The sequence below is a fragment of the Ixodes scapularis genome, unplaced genomic scaffold (genome assembly GCF_016920785.2).
Source record: "Ixodes scapularis isolate PalLabHiFi unplaced genomic scaffold, ASM1692078v2 PGA_scaffold8__174_contigs__length_109621045, whole genome shotgun sequence".
Taxonomy (NCBI): Eukaryota; Metazoa; Arthropoda; class Arachnida; order Ixodida; family Ixodidae; genus Ixodes; species Ixodes scapularis.
The window spans coordinates 43252665-43270412 of NW_024609883.1; the positions used below are offsets into that span (position 1 = coordinate 43252665).

At 48.6% G+C, this 17748-nt stretch overlaps 1 protein-coding gene across 2 annotated transcripts in view; it reads left to right on the forward strand.

Annotated features, from left to right (window-relative positions):
* LOC8025584 (ATPase family AAA domain-containing protein 2) overlaps nucleotides 1–17748 on the forward strand; it is an 86921-nt gene that overhangs the window by 48569 nt on the left and 20604 nt on the right. For both annotated transcript variants that reach the window (XM_029982025.3, XM_029982027.4), the window contains exons 14-19: nucleotides 1181–1373; nucleotides 2369–2554; nucleotides 2669–2892; nucleotides 5988–6244; nucleotides 9759–9881; nucleotides 13406–13696. In XM_029982025.3, coding sequence (XP_029837885.2) covers nucleotides 1181–1373; nucleotides 2369–2554; nucleotides 2669–2892; nucleotides 5988–6244; nucleotides 9759–9881; nucleotides 13406–13696 — 1274 coding nt within the window. The remainder of the gene's footprint in view (nucleotides 1–1180; nucleotides 1374–2368; nucleotides 2555–2668; nucleotides 2893–5987; nucleotides 6245–9758; nucleotides 9882–13405; nucleotides 13697–17748) is intronic.

Below are 17748 nucleotides of genomic sequence, written 5' to 3' on the forward strand. Positions count from 1 at the left end.
CAATCGGTCGCATTAGCTGGTAGCGTCGCCTGTGCTTTGAATTGGGACGAAAGCAAGCACTGAAGTTGCGTGTCAGCTGCTCTGTCCCCGTCGTCACCCGAATTTCCAGACGATGTTGGCGACTTCAGGAGCTAAAAGTTGCGAGAATTATTGGCGAAGTAGCGGGACGGCAGCTGCTGTATAATCGGACAGAACCAGGGTCTTTTACTTCCAATCGTATATCTGCTGCGTGCCTTCACGCCTCGCTGTAGCTCATGCTTGCCGAGCTTCACCGCATTGCACTGAAGTGCTAGGAGCAGCGGCTGACCTGGGAGCACATGGGTTAGCGTGATTGACTCGGAAATCATGCTCAGTACTATAAAGGTTGTCCTTTTTTTGGTCTTGACTATAGGCCGACTTCCAATTTTAAAAAGCTTCAACGCGAAAGGAGGAAAACGAATCTATATTTGAAATAGATCCGGTAATCAAGGTATTTTTACGTTCAGCCAAATTGTAAGGGCAGTGAACATTAACTCAACTCCGGTTCGAACGTAGCTAAAGTGCAGTGTCGCTTCTAAATCGCAAAAGTACGAGTAGGTTTTAAAAATATTTGTGGGTGGTGGTTTTTGCTGCTTATGATATTAGTGTCTCTAGTTTGGTGCTCATAAAACTTGGTGGGATGTATTTGTATGGACAGACTTTAGCGGATATGTTGATTTTTGCTGACGTTAGAGAAATCATGTTTACATGCTAAATTAACTATTGAGTGTAAAAGGGGGAGAGAGAAGGGCTTTATGTCATTAACTGAAGTGTTTCTCTATGCTTCATTTTTCAACAAATTTTAAGTACCCATTTTAAATGGAACCTACTTGTGCTGAGCCTTATTTCTAGAAAGACCGCTGTGTTTTAATTGTGCATCCCATCCATTCTTACTACAGAAGATGATGAGTATAATATGCTTCAGTATCAAAGAGGAACTCTCCGTCATTATCAAATGCGAACCCATTCAGCGATTCAATTAACTCGTTATTTTAAAATGACGGGGGTAACAGTTGGCATCCGCTCCAAAAGTGTCAGTGGCTGCTCCAAGTCAACAGTTTGCCTGCTACAAAGCCTGCCACAAGATATCAAATGCCTCTTCTATCGCCAATGACGTCCGTCGCCGTAAAAGTGATGACACGCGGGGCGCGCATTGTTTTAGGTCCCGGTTTGCGGGCGGGGCAGCTGTGAGCCACCGTCCCCGGCTGCTCATCTGCGGCCGGGGCGGACTGGGGCAGACGACGCACGTGGCTCCCGCCGTGCTGCACCTGCTGGAGCACCTCCCTCTGCACCGGATGGACCTGCCTTCCCTGCACGCGGTCACCGCTCGGGCCCCCGAGGAGGCCTGCGCTCAGGTGCGTTTGCAGGAAGTGTTTAGTCTCCTACAGGACAGTTTCACGTGACACGTTTCCGGCTTAAAATTTCTGCCTCTCACCGATAGATAGAAATTTAGAGAGAGAGGAGGAGGTGAGGGTGCGCAGGGATGTCAGGGCACCGAGCTTTGGTTGGAAAGATTAGTCGGCAGATGCAGAGCTAGCTTCCTTTGTCTCTATTCGCTCTTCGAACTCGAACGCCAGATACCGGCAATCCCAACATGCCTCGGTGTGTGAAGAATTGACAGCAGTAGGTCAGCAAGCGGAGGTGTTCGCACTCTACACTGACACGGCGTACCGTGCATTCTCTCTCTTGGAAGGTGTCCTGACTTTGCTTGGTCTCCCCACTTGCTCGCGCTGAAATCTTGGGGGGGTGGGGGGGGGGGGGGGGGGGGGGGGATTGACGGGATGCCTCCCGACTCCTTCTTCTTAAACATCTCGTGGGTGCTGACCATGCATCGCCGAGAGTGATGATTGGCACTTAATTATATGGGGCACTTCCCTTAGGATCGGCGTAGCGCCCATGCTCGCGGACCAAAGGGCGAACTAGTTTGGTGGGACGGGCACAGGCACGCGAGCACGTCCGCCATCTTTCAGTTGAGAGGTGAACTAGACTTTTATGCCTAGCGCAACGTTGGCACCGCGAATGCAGCTGGGAAATTCCTATCGGTGATGGGCAGACGACCAAAGCGTCGCCGTTGTTGGCATTCACGATCAGCCAAACGCCCGCTACGACATCTTCATTCGGATTAATTTTGCTTCAATTGACAGAAATAAGAGCAGTATCGGCCTGTCAACATAGAAGGCGTAGGTTGAGGCATGTGACGACTTCTGTCGCACTTTTTGCACACATGCCACTTGACTCGTGGTTCACAACCGACGGTTCTGGGTCGTGACATCGCGAACAGAAATGTGCCTGCACTAATAACGGCTCTCACTGTGGAAAGAATGGTACCTCACTAGCAATCTCTTTTCAGGTGTTCCTGGAGTGTCAGCGGGTGCTGCCCGGTGTGCTCTACCTGCCCCACCTCTGTCAGTGGTGGGACACCCTGGGTGAGGCGGTGAGGGCCACCTTCGTCACCCTGCTACAGGACCTGGAGCCCCTTACGCCCGTGCTCTGGCTGGCCACCGCGGACGTGCCCTTCGAGCAGCTGCCACCCGAGGTAAGCTGCACCGGCGGGGGTGCCAAATAAGATTCTTGTCGCATTTCACGACTGAACGGACGCGCGAGGAACGCCTCTAGCCGACGGCTGACCCAGCCCTTTCTTCCGTCGCAGGTACAGCGGCTGTTCGGTCCGTCAGAGGTGCTGGAGCTGTCCGCGCCGACTGCGGCGGAGCGGCGTCTCTTCTTTGCGCCCGTGTTCGCTAAGGCAGCGAGCGTTCCGGGCACCAGGCGCCCGACCCCGGCGCAGATGCCGCCCCTGCCCCCCGCGCCGCCCCCCGAGCTGCGTAAGCTGACGCCAGCGGAGTTGGATCGGCTACGGCAGCAGGAAGACGCCACGTGAGTGGCGCAACGGGTGTCAACTGCTTTCGACGCGCATTGCATTTTCTGAACTAGAGCTCGCACCCGGCATGTCGTCCATGGGGGCACTTTTCGATTACAGTAAACTTTCGTTAGTTCGACTTCGGTTAATTCGACTTTTCGTTTAATTTGATCGTGTTCAAAAGTCCCGGCAAGCTTCCATAGGAAAATTTTGATAGTTCGAACTCAGGAAGGCTCCGCATCGGATAATTCGTCCCGAGCGAATGCGTGCGGGCTCGCATTGTACGGCACCACGACAGACAAGCCACCAATGTACGACGAAACACAAGCCCTTTGCTGCAAAGCCGAACGTGCGCAAATATGCGCCTGCTCCTCTACGCCGTTGATATGAACCGTAGCGAATGACACGAGCCAGCGCAACCAACCTGGCGTGGAGTAGCGTGGAGAACATAGCACGTGGTCGAGCGCGGAGGCAGCGCGTGCTGTCAAAGCGCTTTTAGGGGTGAAGCTCCTTAGGGGCTAGCCACGTCCGTAGGTCCATCCGCCGTCGGGTGAACGTGCTCCTGCTCGTGAGCTCACGCGCTCCCGTGCTCGTGCAGGGCAAAAGAAAAAGCAACTGCATCTCCACATGGTGAATGATGTTAATTGGGGCAAAGCTCTGGTGGTGCTTGTCTGCGTAGACGCTGAGCCGCAGCATGCCGAACCTTTCGTTCGTTTTCATCCATGTCACGCTGCGGTCAAATGCTCAAATGCGAATAGAACCACATTCCATGCCACACATTCTCTTTCTGACACGGATGAAAACGAACGAAAGGCTTGGCTTGCTGCGGCTCAGCGTCTACGCAGACAAGCACCACCAGAGCTTCGCCCCAATCAACATCATTCACCTCGTGGAGATGCGGTTTTTTTTTTCTTTTTTAGCATCGTGTTCGGTCCATCTTGCACGCCAAAAATTTCCTTTTTATTTTTTTTTTTTTCTTGTTGTTGACGGTTAGGTTATTTGGCACCAGGAGAAGTCTCGGACCCGAAAATTGCAAAGCTCTGTCCGTGGAATTCTCAACTTTAAACTTCAAACCGGGGGAACACTCCTTAAAACTGTCCAAAATGTCAGAAGCAGCACGATCGCGGTCACCGTTCGAGTTGAGAACAAGCACCACGAGGTAGTCTTCAACATATCGGAACACTTTCGGAACAGAATCTCCCATCCTCCCATTAATGGCCCAATCTCACTTCACCAGGTAAATGTCACTAAGAATTGGTGCAATGTTAGATCCTATACACACTCCACTCTTCTGCAAGAAGGTGTCATCCTCAAAGGCAACATAGGTGGAATAGAGGTAGAAACACAGTAGCTCCAAGTAGGAGTCAACCGAAATCCCACTGGCGCTGGCCGAAATCCCACTGGCCGTAGATGAATGTATTGTGTCAAACGGGTCCCTTGCTTTTATGAGCACAAGTGGGATTTCGACCAATTGTTTCATCGACAAATCGTTCCATCAACAGCTCACATTAGCTGTTTTCTATTATAAGCTACATGAGACTGTCGTCGCCAAGCAGAATGTACGGGTCGGTCAGGTTGGTTAATATTTTGTAAGGAGCCGCCGCAGATTGTCTCCGTGAAGCGGCGTGAATGCAGGAAGGGGGTGGGTTACAGCACACCCCAATGATACACACGTGACGAAATGTCTTTACAGCGTGCAGTTCAGATAATGAGTGTCAATGAAACAATCATGTCAATGAAACTTATGTCCATGAAAAGTTGTCCACACAACGCAATTCCATGAAACGAGTTTCGACGAAATAATAGGGATCCCCTGCCCGCTTCCTATCCTCCTAATGAACCCACGCCTTCGTCTTTCCTTGGCCATGTTTCTCGACCTCGCTCCTGTGTAGTAAAGGTTTCGCATCAGCGTTGCTTTGTACGGGTTCTCGCGTGATTTGTCCCGCAGGAGTTATTCGGAGCTTGAGTTCAGTCGTGTTCCTCGCAATCAGCAGCAACAACAGCAACAAACCGCCATGTTTCTATAAAATTCATGTGAGAAGTATTTTTTGCTCGTCTTATCATCGAACTGCTCTCCGCTTTCTGGCGGATAGAGTAGACTTACTTGGATTGAGATGATCTGACGCGCCTGTTCTTTCGCTGGCACGGCGCGCGGAGAGGATCTGTGTTCTCAGTTTCCGGATCTTGTGCGAAAGAAGTTGGCACCGAACATGGCCTCTAGCATTTTTTATAGCACTGTGCTCGGGTAAGCTAACATTCTTTAGAAACTTTGGTCCACTTCTTCGTGCGATGTGTATTGGAATGTAATAATGTTCCTGGTTCCTTCTCGATCTTGGAACAAGTTTCCCGTTACAAGTTTCATTGGTTTGTTAAGAACACATTCCTGTTACATTTCTAAGACAAACGTATTGTTACGTGAACATGACATTGGCATAATTTAATTAAATACTTTGGTGGATAATCTGTAGAGATAAAGCAAGGAATTGAAAATATCCATGTCAAACTATGTGTTGTGTCGCTACAATCGCATTCGTTCCCGTTCTTTGTCTCCGACTATCTCTTGGACACACTTCTCCATCCCGCGAAATCTAAGACGGAAATTGTCCACAATGAAAAGCTAAAGTGCCTACTAAATTTGGGTAAAATTGCAGATATGCAGACGAAAGAAAGGAGCGGAGTTTTTCCTACTGTTTTTTTTTCTTTTTTTTTTTTGAAAATGTAACGCCTTCCCATTCCAGTTTCACCGACGCAAGATGGAAGGGAGCGTTCCTTCGTTCCTCCTAAAAGGAACGCTTTCCTTGAACGGCGTTCGAAAGAACACCGTTCTGTAGAACACTGCTGCAATGCGTAGCGCAAGTTGGTCTGCTTCTTTTGCAATGGTTATGGTGACGTCAGAACGCCGAGCTCTGGTTGGCTGTGATTGAAGGACAGTGGGTAGACATCAAAGCAAGCTGCCTTAAAGTCCACCCACTATTCTTCAATCAGGGCCAATAAAAGCTCCGCATTCTGACATCATCGCAAGAAGCAGACAAACTTGCGCTCCGCATAGATCTTGTGCCGAATTCAGCCCGAGCGTTTCGGGACTGAAAGTCTGCGCGGGGAATTCGCGCAGGCTACGTGAGCTGCGCCTGTTCTTGAGGGACATCCTGACAAAGCTCCAGCGGGACCGGCGCTACGCCATGTTTGCCAAGCCCGTGGACGCGTCGGAAGTGCCAGACTACCACTCGGTGATCGCCCAGCCCATGGACCTGGAGACGATGATGGTGAAGGTGGATCTGCACCAGTACCACTCCGTGGCGGAGTTTCTGGGCGACGTGGACCTCATCTGCTCCAACGCCCTCGAGTACAACCCCGACAGGGACCCCACAGGTGGGCTCACTCTGCTGCAGACGTCAAATGCCCGAGTTTCTCGCAACGGGCCTTTTCCTCGGCCGTCGTCTTTCGGCATACCTGGAAGCTTTTTCAGTGGCACTGACAGCCCGAAACAATATTTTCTTTTATTATACACGCTTGCCAGTTGGGGCGCGCGTCATAATCTGGTTACGACGCCTTGTTAAAGCGTCGAAGTCAGATTATGACATGTTCAAGCGCACCCCAGCTGAACTAGATGGCGGCACCCTGTGGCTGTACCGTCGAGACCGGTTATAACGAAGTCAGTTATAACGAAATAGCGGCTGCAGCGAAGCGATCACTATATCCCATTCCCTTTTGCACTTTGTTAACCGATGTCGGTTATAACGAAATAGCGGATATAGCGAAGTGATTTCCGGTTCCCGTTGACTTCGTTATATTCGGTCTCGACAGTACTTTCAAACGTGTATACCAGACCGCGTGGGGGTGACATCAAGGCCACAGCCATGCCTTCCTCGCTTTTTTCTCCAGTCTCCAAACCGGAAGTGTCATACTCTTTCCCCTCTCCACAATCCTGTCGCAAATCGCGGGACACTCTTTTGTGCCGAGGTGGGCTCTAAACAGACAAGTTTGAAAGGTCAACAGAGACCGAAAAGAAAACTTTGTCAACTTCACCGCCGCCTGCGCGATCACCACCGTCGTCACGGCTGCCATTCGCCACCATGTTGCGAGAACGGGTAAAAGGTGAGGAGGTGGCAAGTGGCAACAATTGATTTGTCACTGATACTTCTGGGCTCGCTTTGCTATATTTCGAAAGAAAGGGTGGAGTACATTAGCAATTGCGTCAAAAATATGCCTCACGAAAGCTTCATTAAGTGTTATAGAAACATAGCTTACGAAGCCTCTTAATGTCTTTGTCTATTACATCATTGCCAGAGGAGAAGTGAGGAGGTTACAGTGGGAGAGAGAACAAAATTTAAAAAACGCACACTTACAACAATTTTTTTTTTTTTTTTTTGCGTTACATTTTTTGTGGGTTATGTGAAAACATTCTGATTCATTGTAGACCACAAAAGAAATGTGAATTTCTAGCTGTCAGTGCCCTTTTTCAAGAAAAAAATTGGCTTCCTCGATGGCATTTTCTAAATGCATGGCTTTTAAGGGCCCTTTTTGGGAGCCAAGTAAGGAGGCCATTAAAGGGAACATGGTGAAGGCATCTTGATGTCATGATGCCATGGGGGATGTCATGGAGGCGCGTGGCATTATGTCACTTGACACTGCCACATAACGTTGCACCTTTGCATCTGTTCCTCTTATTTTCCTTTTTTCTAATGCGAAAGCATTAACAGTCTCATGGAGCGAGCTAACGTCATCAGATTGAACCGTGAAAACGGCACCTAGTTTCCGCAATCGCCTTCGGTTCCATTGGCTGGTGCGCGTCGGCGGGGCTCCCATTGGCCGCTGCGCTCGTCAGCCTCATGGCGCTGCGTGTCCATCAGCGCGCCGTTAACACGGAGCGTCCAAGGTCACCAGGGGAGTGGCGCACGCTGACCGGCGATGAAAAGTATGCAGCAGACGAGAAAGGGAGCGGCCGAGCGGCTTGCATGCTTTCACATTCACAACTCAAAGAATGCATAAGTGTACCTTAAGCTTTTCTTCTTTTTTTTTGAAGCTTTAGCAGTTGATAAAGTCGTCTGGAAGCATCTCAAAATTCTCCTTCCTGCCTCTTTGTTTCTTCGTTTCTTTTTTTTTTTTCTTTAATCGCACTGCGTGGCTGACTTGGCTTACAACGCAGGTGTTTGGCAGCTTGCCAACACTCTTCACTCACTTTTTTTCAAAACTAAATCAGTTATCCTCGATAAGAATGCAACCCCGCATTAGTTCAGTGAAACATTGGTTGTAACATTGGTGCATTGGTACAAGCATTTGAGATAGTGGCATAGAATTTTTTCTCGTTAAATAGATTTTGTTGCACCCAAGTTTCACCATTTTGAAACTGTCAGTTCTAATTGTCTAGCAATATGAAATAAGGGTTTGTTTTCAGAAACGTATACCTTAGCTTTCTGGGCTTTTATTGTTTTTTTGGGTTGGGGAGGAGGGGGGGGGGGGGGGGTATAAATACCTGTAATATAGGCATTTTTTCTTGTAAAAAGAATGTTTGGGGATTTCCAATCTGGAATTTTTTTGTTTAGATAGTTGTGCCAAAGAAGAGGTGGAAGTATTAAGTTTTATTGACACTCCAGATGCCTGATTTTGTTTATTTCACTCTTTGTTTACTAACACAAGATACCTGTTTTATTTTTTATAGCGAAATTTATTGCAAAATGTAAGTACTCTCATTTTAATGACTTGATAAGGTTGGTTCTGCAGTTACAAGTAGCCTAGCAACTCATGCTGATGAGACAATTAGGTGAAGGGGTTTTCTTTACACATGTTGCATTTGCTTCTCATCTCACAAATCGACAACTCGCTGAATAAAGCAGCTCGAAATTTCTTTCCACCTAGCGAAGTACCGCGCGAGTGATGGGGATCGTTGGCTGTTTGAAGGGACCACACAAATCGATTTCTTAACGTACCGAGTCAATATTTTGCACAGAGGTGTCCAAAGGTGGCGGACCTTGCATAGCAAAATTTCACTGAGCGAACTTAACCGAGTAGCAAATTGGAAATTGAGAACTTGAAATCCCGACCCACGGCATCTGACCACGAACTAAAGGTGTCCGACTTGCACAATGGCCGACGAACAGCTGCAACTTACCCGTTTTGTTTTTCTTGTTTTTTACGTTTTATATGTAGTGGTCAAAACATTGTGCGTCGAGAGCCAGAAAGAGAGCACGCTGCCGGCTCAGAATCGTCTTCTGCCACTGTCGACGTCGGCGAAAGCGTCTGTTGTGGCCACCTGCTATTTTAGGTGCTGCTACGGTCCCTTGAGTGCACGTCCGACCGGAGCGCTTGGCGTCCTGTCCCGCCCATACATCAAAAGTGGTTCCGACCCAAAGTGGCAACAAACGACGTCGCCAAAGCCGAAGTTTCATGTTGTAGGATATCACGATCTTGGCGGTTGGTGGTAGAAATGCCGGCGAAAGGCACGAGCGGACGGAGAGATCAATTTTTTGGACGTGGTAGACACACAAGTTGGAGACACGTTCCAGGCACCAGCATGCCATAATCTGTCGGCTCTTGCACCAATCGGACGGATTTCATCGGCATACGGGTGCCGCATGTAGGGATATCCAAGTTCTCGATTTCTAACTTCTTACTACGGCGACTTCGTTTGGCGAATTTTCGATACTCGAGATTCACCACCTTCTGGCACCTCTGTGATAAATCCTGGCGCAATAGGTTTTTTAAAAAAAAAATTATTTGTGCGGTTCTTTCGAACGGCCAACAATCCCTTCGACTTGCGCAATGCTGCAGATGGGGTTGCCCCGTGGGACGAAGCTACTTGTGGGTGCCGGTCTAGCGCCGTTCCCATTTTCTTTGGTCGGCGTTGCGGTATTGGAGACCTCCTTTCTTTCGGCACCTCTTGCAGACAAGAACATCCGGCACCGGGCGTACGCACTGCAGGATGCCGCACATGCGCTGGTGGACACGGAGCTGGACTGGGAGTTCGAGAAGATTTGCCAGGGGATCGTGCAAGCAAGGAAGGAGAGAGGTGAGCCCGACCACTCCCCCCGGTACGCCGACCGCTAGACGAGTGCCCAGAGTGGGACGCACGGGTGCTTGGCCTCGGCGTAGAGAATCGTTTGAATAGTCGTCGCAATTGCGGCTAAGTGGCGAGTGACTTGCGAGGCTCGTACGTGCGGCCGTTTTCGACGGGTGCAGTTTATTTGGTGGCACTTCGAAGCGGCTGGCGTCGCTCTGTTGTAGCATGCTCACTTCATGACCGGTGCACTTGGAATTGAATGGAAATGAATGAACATTGTGTTTCCATACTCATTTAAAAAAAAAAAAAAAAAAAAAAAAACTGAATTTGGGAAAAAAAAATTTTTTCTCCCTAGGAGGCTGGACAGGCAAATCTCAAAATAAATGCTTGTCAAAAGAGGAAATTGTTTGTTTAAAATATTAATGCTACAATTTAAATTTTTCGGTTTGTGGGTGAAACCGAAATTGTACCCCTGTGGGATATAATAGCGTTTGTACCCAACGTCTGTGCACTCAAAGTTTGCTGGACCTCAGAGTGCACACCACAGTTGAACCCCTCTGCAACGAAAGCCCTCAAGAACGAAATTCTCGCGGCAACGAAGAAATTTGGCGGCCCCGGCGAACGTCTATAGAGTTCGATGCATTTGCACCCTCTCAACAGCGAAGAGTTTTACAGCGGAGCTGTTAAGGGCTAGTTTCTCCAGGATTGTGTCCACCAGCAAAGAAATGATGACACCGAACTCTGGACAGCTACTGCCTTCTATGAGCGACGGCGGCAACCAGACAGCTGGTTACCGCCGTCACTCATAGATGGCGGCAACCTTTCTTCGGAGGAAGAAGAGCGGGAGCAAAACGAGCGGCGATGTGCGCAGCAGCGTGAACTGTTCCGCAACCGCTGCAAAGCCGCTATCACCTAAAGTTCACTGCATCGAGCGCTTCAGATTCCGTTGCGAAAGAAGAGCAGGTCGCTCGCCTGGAAAGCCACCATCGAGAACAGAAGCTACAGCTCCGCTGCTCTTCCTTCTTCACCAGACTGGAAAGGCTGAAAGTTTTTAAAAAGCAGTCCCGTATTAACGAAAGTTTGAGGTAATGATCTGCAACATTTTTTTGGCACATGAGTTAATCGGGAACCCAGTAAAGCAAAAAGTGGAGCAGCACATTTATCCGACAGGTTGGGCACATACGTTTCCGACAAGCATCGGCGTGGCCATTGCTGTTTACATTCGGTCATATAAAAATAAAAATAAAAACAAGTTTTTTTTTTTTTTGGTTGCTGAAAACGGTGTTTTGCGAGCCCATCTGTTGGCAACTACGTAGGTATGGGACGTTTGTTGTGATGACACTGCCGGCCGCCCACTGCCTTTTCGCCGTCTGCCGCGTGCACGCTGAGATCGCTCGCGCTTTGTTCACTACCTTTCGTTTGGCCTGTCAAAGATGTGCCGCCTCCCATTAAAAAACGCAAGTTTTTGGCGCAGTCTGCGATCATCACCGAAGCTGCGAAAAACAGAAAGACGTTGGATATTGCGGAGCAGTTCAGTATCGCGTGCAACTTACTTTTTGTGATTTTGAAATCCAAGGACAGCATCAATTTTGGTTCTGGAAAGTAATAGCAGTGATGTGATTGCTGCGCCAATTGCGCCAAACTGCGCCAAGGGGCTAACCCTGCTACATCCTGCTACATTTTGCCAAAATATGGGTAATCTGCGCCAAGCCTGCGCCGAAGGAGCAATTTCGGTCGCCTTTCAAAACCGAAACTAAACTGAGAACCGTAATTGCGCATGCGTCAGCTAAGTGGCATAAGCGGCCGCCCGACACAAAGTACCCTGCATCAATCGTCTATCCGGTCTTGCATATTTTTTCCCGCCGTCTTAACCTCCTTGCCGCCGTCTCTCGTTTCGTGGCCTCATGCCCAACGTTGCTCCTGCCCTCGTCCCTCGTCGTCTGGAAAATCTCGTCTCGCGTCTTTTTTCAATTTTTTTTAACGATAGACGCGGGCGTGTGCGGGTGCCGCGACGCTAGTGTGCGGGTGCCAGCCGTGCCGTCATGCTGTGAAACAAAACCATGTTTTTGGGCGACGAGAGTTACTTTGTGAGCTGAAGAGCTGGCGCGACCACAGTCACCGTGGTCGCGCGACGTCGAGTGCTGCCGTCCCCACGTCGCTGCAGATATGGTGCTTTCTAAACTTGTTCTTCGACATTCCTAGCCTTCTTTAAATCATACTCTACTACAAGAAGCCCTCTAACTCAAAGACTGCTTGTCGAAATACTGATTACCTAGGTTCCTCTCGGTGAACTTCCTTTCAAGAGGGAGTCCGGTACGTGAAAAATTTGCCGCGAAAGAAAATTGGTGAAGAGAAGTGAGCTAAAGCAAAGGCAATGTCTGCATGTTGAACCCGCACAGCGCGCTTATTTGCCTCGAGTTTGGTCGTTGCACAAAAGTGCTCCAAAAACCGTTTTGACCCTGGCTCGCGATGTAATGCATCGATGCGCTTAGGTTCTTTTTTTCTGTATGTACACCTTGTACATCGCCTGCCGGCCTGGCAAGCACAAACCGCTCGACTGCTTTTCTTTCTTTTTTTTTTTTGTATGCTGGACAGTTACATTTTGCACTTTATTTTGGGAACCAGTTGGCGACTGAGGAGAGTGGCATTGTTTCGGTTTCGATTGAACAGCCATAGTCTCCGCTCGCACAACGAAGTTTGTGCCACTTCAAGCCTGCTGAAGTTGCCCTCACGTGCATGTGAACATGACTGCATGACAAAGGCGCCAGCCAGGACGCTTGCCATTCATTGTTTTGCGTTTGCTTACTTTGGACGAAAATCTGGCACGTCGGGAACCAGTTAAACGGTGACAAGCGTTATTTTCAGAATGCCTCGGCAACGCCTATAACACTGTACACTTGTGGGATGTCTCAGCAGTAAAACACAAACAGCGAGTTCTGTCACAATATATCACCAAGTTGCCTTCGTTTGTCCAACAATTAAAACAAATACTTAATTTTTCTAAGAATATCTGCTCCAAAAGCGACTTTTGCTGCTCCGAAACACTGTTTGGGCTGCTCCAAAAGCCTCCTTTGCTGCCCCAAGACACTGATCTGGCTGCTCCAAAGGCCACTTTTGTTGCTCCAAAGACTGTTTTGGCTGCTCCAAAAGGTGCTCCAATCACTGTAATAGGTGTGCTTCTTTGTCCATTTTCGCAACAACAAAATTTTCGTGAGAACGATAAAAAGTTTCCTTCCTCGGTGGTTTCATTATTGCGGGGTTCGACTGTAGTTGGGTACAAACGCTATCGTCATCCCACAAAGGCACTATTTCGGTTTCGCCCACAAATCGAAAAATTTGTATCGCAACATAAATATTAAGCAAAAAAAAAGATTGTTTTTTGCCAAACGTTTGTTTTGACATTATTAAACTAACCAAGAAGAAACAAAAAAACTTTTTTTTCTAGGTTTAGTGTTTCTTTACGAGTTAGACAATGCTAGGAGGCGCTACAGTGGTCGCTCCTGCAATGCCCACGGCTTGCCTCGTCTTTGCAGGAGAGGAGCCCGTTGCCTACGTGCCCAAGAACTACCACGTGGTGCCGCGCCAGCCACCGCGCCGGGACAGCGACGTGAATGAGGTGGCTCACCTGGACGCACCCAGCGAGGACGGCGGCAACAAACGGTTCAGCCGCCGGATCAGGGGCCTCCATGTTTCGTCGGACGAGGAGGAGGCACCCAAAGCTGCGGCAAGTGGGCATGCGACGACGGACGGCGCGACCAACAGCGGGAGGATGCCTCTCCCGCCGCGCTGCGAAGTCTCGTCCAAGTCGACGCCCACGAGCCAAAGTGAGCAACGTTTTTCTTTTTCTTTTAATGCAGAACGTGTTTTACAAGTCGTTGATTGCGAGAAAATTGTCAGTGAGAGTCACAGTGAGCGTCGTGAACGAGTGACACATCGAGAGCGTTACGCACGTTGAGGTAACATAAAGTTTATGCACAAAGTTGAAGTGCCAACGGGGCTCCAAGCCGGGTCGGTGCAGTGGCAGCTCGACGCCGTAGCCACCGATCTACTAGCACAGCCGATCTGGACAGGTAAACGATTTCGGTTGAATGCAAGCATGCTGGCGAGAGCGGGACGTTTTGATTGAAGATGAAAAATGAAATAAAAATAGATGATAGAAAGAATAAATAATCTAGCAGAAACCGCGCACGAAGTGTGGTTTGTGCGGGACACATTCTGCGATCCCCAATCTTTGTCGACATGATCAGGGTTGTCATTTTTTTGTTTCTCAATACACCAATTATTTATTAACAAGCGATTGTCTTTTCTTTTCATAAAAGGTAATTTTACGGGCACATCTTAGCTCTTAAAGTCAACACTGCGTCAGTGCTGCTGTCGGTGCTGTTTGTGCGCGTAAGCAAAGAAAGGCAGGGTCACATGCAGCAAAGCGTTCGTGGAGTGCTGAAAAGAAAACCGAATTTTACGTTCGCATTTATACGGCGTAAGGTCGGTCTGCCTTTGAGGTGCGGCAACGCTGGTCTACGCCGCAAACTAGAAATTTCGCCAGTGCAGTACCACTGCTCGCCTGGGGTCTTTAGCTTGCGGTGGTGATGCACGACTGCATGCCGGTATGATGCTCATCCAACAGGTGCTGATTAGTACAAAGTCTGCACTCTGCTTTTAGCACAGAACTGTGTCTGCCTTGATTGACGGTCGCAGTGTGAGACACAGCACGGCGAACGCCGCGACGCGATCGACCAGACAACGTTTTCATAGCGTGCGTCCCCAGGTAGCCTCAGCCGACAGTGTCTCCGCCGTCCAGGCGGTGCAACTGAAAGAAAGAGAAACTTACAAAACCAAAGAAAGTGTCTCATTCCCGGACGCGCTCTATTTCTGCTTGGAGCGTCTGCTCTGGCCTTGACGGGCGCCAGCCGGCTTGAACAACGCTCCAGAGATCTCTCCGCTTCATCATTTTTATAAAACTGTTATTGCCGCCGTTGAAGCACGAAACTAGGGTCAGTGACGAAGCAGTGCCTAAACGACACACATAGCGCAAGTGCCAAGGCTGCCATCTGGTGTTGCCGCTTGCAGCCAAGGTGAGGAGGGGACTTTATCTGGTAGCTGCGACACGCACGTCATCCACACCTATGGACTTTCACCCGCCTTGCTACTGCCATTACGTTGCTTCAAAACTCGTCGCTCTGTTTTCTTCTTTGCGCCTCGGCGGATGTGTTGTCTTTGTGTTTTTCGTCGCGTTTCGCTGAAATCATTAACACACTTTTTTCCCCAAAAAATTTACACATATTTGGGGGATGCGTTCATTACGCGGGGTGTTAAAGTTTTGCATTTACACACTTCGTGCTAATGTCATATTAGGTGCCAATGTGACATGGCAAGGTACCGTGGTGAGTCTCCACTGATGGAGGCACACCCATGGCTGGTCAGGGGCACGCCACAGTAACCATACTCTCTAAATTCAAACCTTTTTATGGCGCTTTCGGCGTGCCTTAAAAAAGGAAAAAAAAACACAAAAAAACACGGAGCTCACTCAGCACGGAGAGTAACCCGACCATTCTTGGGCCTAACCACTTCCACCCGCTGTCCGAAAGCGAATCAGACGGCGGCGTGTTTGTTCACATCAATGCATCCGATAGGCGAAGAATGTCCGGGGATGGGCAATTCCTCGACCCAAGCTTCGTCAAGTGTGCGTGCCGCTCGGTTTCACAGTTGATCACATCCGCAACTATGCACTTGCGGCCGCTTGCAGCCATTACGAAAGCTGCTTGGCTTGGCTCGACTACGGCTGGCGGCAAAAGAAAATTGACTTGGTGGCTAGCTAAATTGGACGCAATTCGAGACTCGCGGAGCCGAAAATTGGAAATGCGTTCATTACGCGAGGGAAAAAAAAAGTCCAAATACGGATGCCCCTTGTGGTGGGTGCATTCATTATGCGAGTAAATATGGTACTTTGGCTGTTTGCCTACCTCATACTTGTGATGAAGTCATACGATACATGGAAATTAACGTTAGCACTGATGCACATTGGATATATGAATGATTCTAAGGTAACACAGGGGTTCAAAGGCCAATTATTTATGACAACTTGCGTTTGCTTACTAATAGCGGTGGCACATTTGCAGAAAGACGCAAAATAATCGGTCGGTGCATAGGTTTACCGTGCTGCATAAATTTCCATAGAACTACGGCCACAGCTTAAGAAACGTCCACGGGCTCCTCCCACATGGCAATGTCGTGTACGCAAGAAGTGAATGCCCGTGGCTCGGAGTCCGGTAGAGGCAAATGTGAATTTCCCCGTGCCGCCAATTCCGAGGCGCCTATGCAGAATCGCGTGCAATTGTTTTTAATCCTTAACCGAGTCGCGGGAGGGAGTCGCATAAACTGCCCGTGCTGCAGGGCGTGCCGCTGGCCAGAGCGATGTTCGAAGATAGTGGAGTCACAGCTGCCAGAGCGGCATCTATCATCGTTTCAATCAGACAGGAGCGCATCGCGTTGAAGCAAGTAAACGAGCAAGGTACTAGATAAGAAAGGACGCGCTTGCGCACTTCGCAATTCTCGGCGGCAGGCGGCACGCCCTCAAGGAGCGCTCCGGTGTTATCTGTGCGACGTCACTTCCGTGACCAGGTTTTCGTGACATCGACCCCCCAACTTTGCGCCCCCTTCCAAGCGTGAAGAAAGATGTAGTTCTACGTCAGAAGGGTGACAGAAACAATCGGTGTAAACAGCCACTATTTGCATTTCCTGAAAGCACTGTCCTTTTTGTTTGCTGATAATATCACACCGACATCTGTTTGACATTCTTAATCGTTTTTGATATATAAAAGTTTGCTTGATCAATTTTTCATGAATATTAAAAAAAAAAAAAAAAGCTGCACCCTTTTTTTTTTTTTTGTGGAAATGGAGCGTGCTGGTTAAGTTACGGTGTTTGTGGAAAATTAACATAGAGGAAGAAAACCAGACGACACGTTTCTCCGTGTCATTCGGTTTTTGTCCTCTATGTTATTCTCCAGAAACACCGTAACTTGTTTTCTTGTGCCTGCAGTTTTTCTGGTTTTTTAATGATTTGCTTAAGTGGGGGGGCTGGTCTTTAACTTTTGGTTTTTTATATTTTGTTTATCGTGCTGAAATTTAGTATACTGATGTATTTCTCTGTTGTGATTTCAAATATGCAATTTGTTTTCAGATAGCTCTACTAAATCTTGATGTATTAATAAATGCGTCATTTTAATCAGGTCCTCCTTACGGGTCGTTAGCATAAGAGTTTTCAGAATATATCAGACATTTTTATAGAATTGCATTCACCAAGACATGTTTTATGCGGTGATGCTATTTTTGTTGCTTTATATATCATACAATAATTTTAATTAATTACCTAGTCTCAAAAAGATATAGCCTCCCGTTTTTATTTAATTTATAGCCGTTTACAACTCTCTGTAACTCCTAATTAGAGCGCAGCTCTTGAGGAGGAGGAGGGGAGAGTATACGCCTCCTCCGTCCTTATCCTGTCTCCTATTCCTCTGTCTGAGCAACATCGCCGTCGCCTCACGAGGGTTACGTGACCTCACAGGGGGGTCATGTGACGTCACCGAGGTCACGTGACCCCCGTGAGGTCACATGACCCTCATGAGGCGATGGCGACCCTTCTCGGACAGAGGAATAGCAGACAGGATGAGGAGGCTCAGTACCCTTCCCTCCTCCTCCTCAAGAGCTGCGCTCTAATTCGGCGTTACAGAGAGTTGTAAACGGCTTTCATTTTTTTCTGTTGGCGTTCATTTCATAAAATTCATTTTGTGAGGAATGTGTTCAATCTTCATTATTTCACCTGCGCGGTAGAATTGAGCACAATTTACTTTTTGAATATCTGAAAGCTATACCCGCC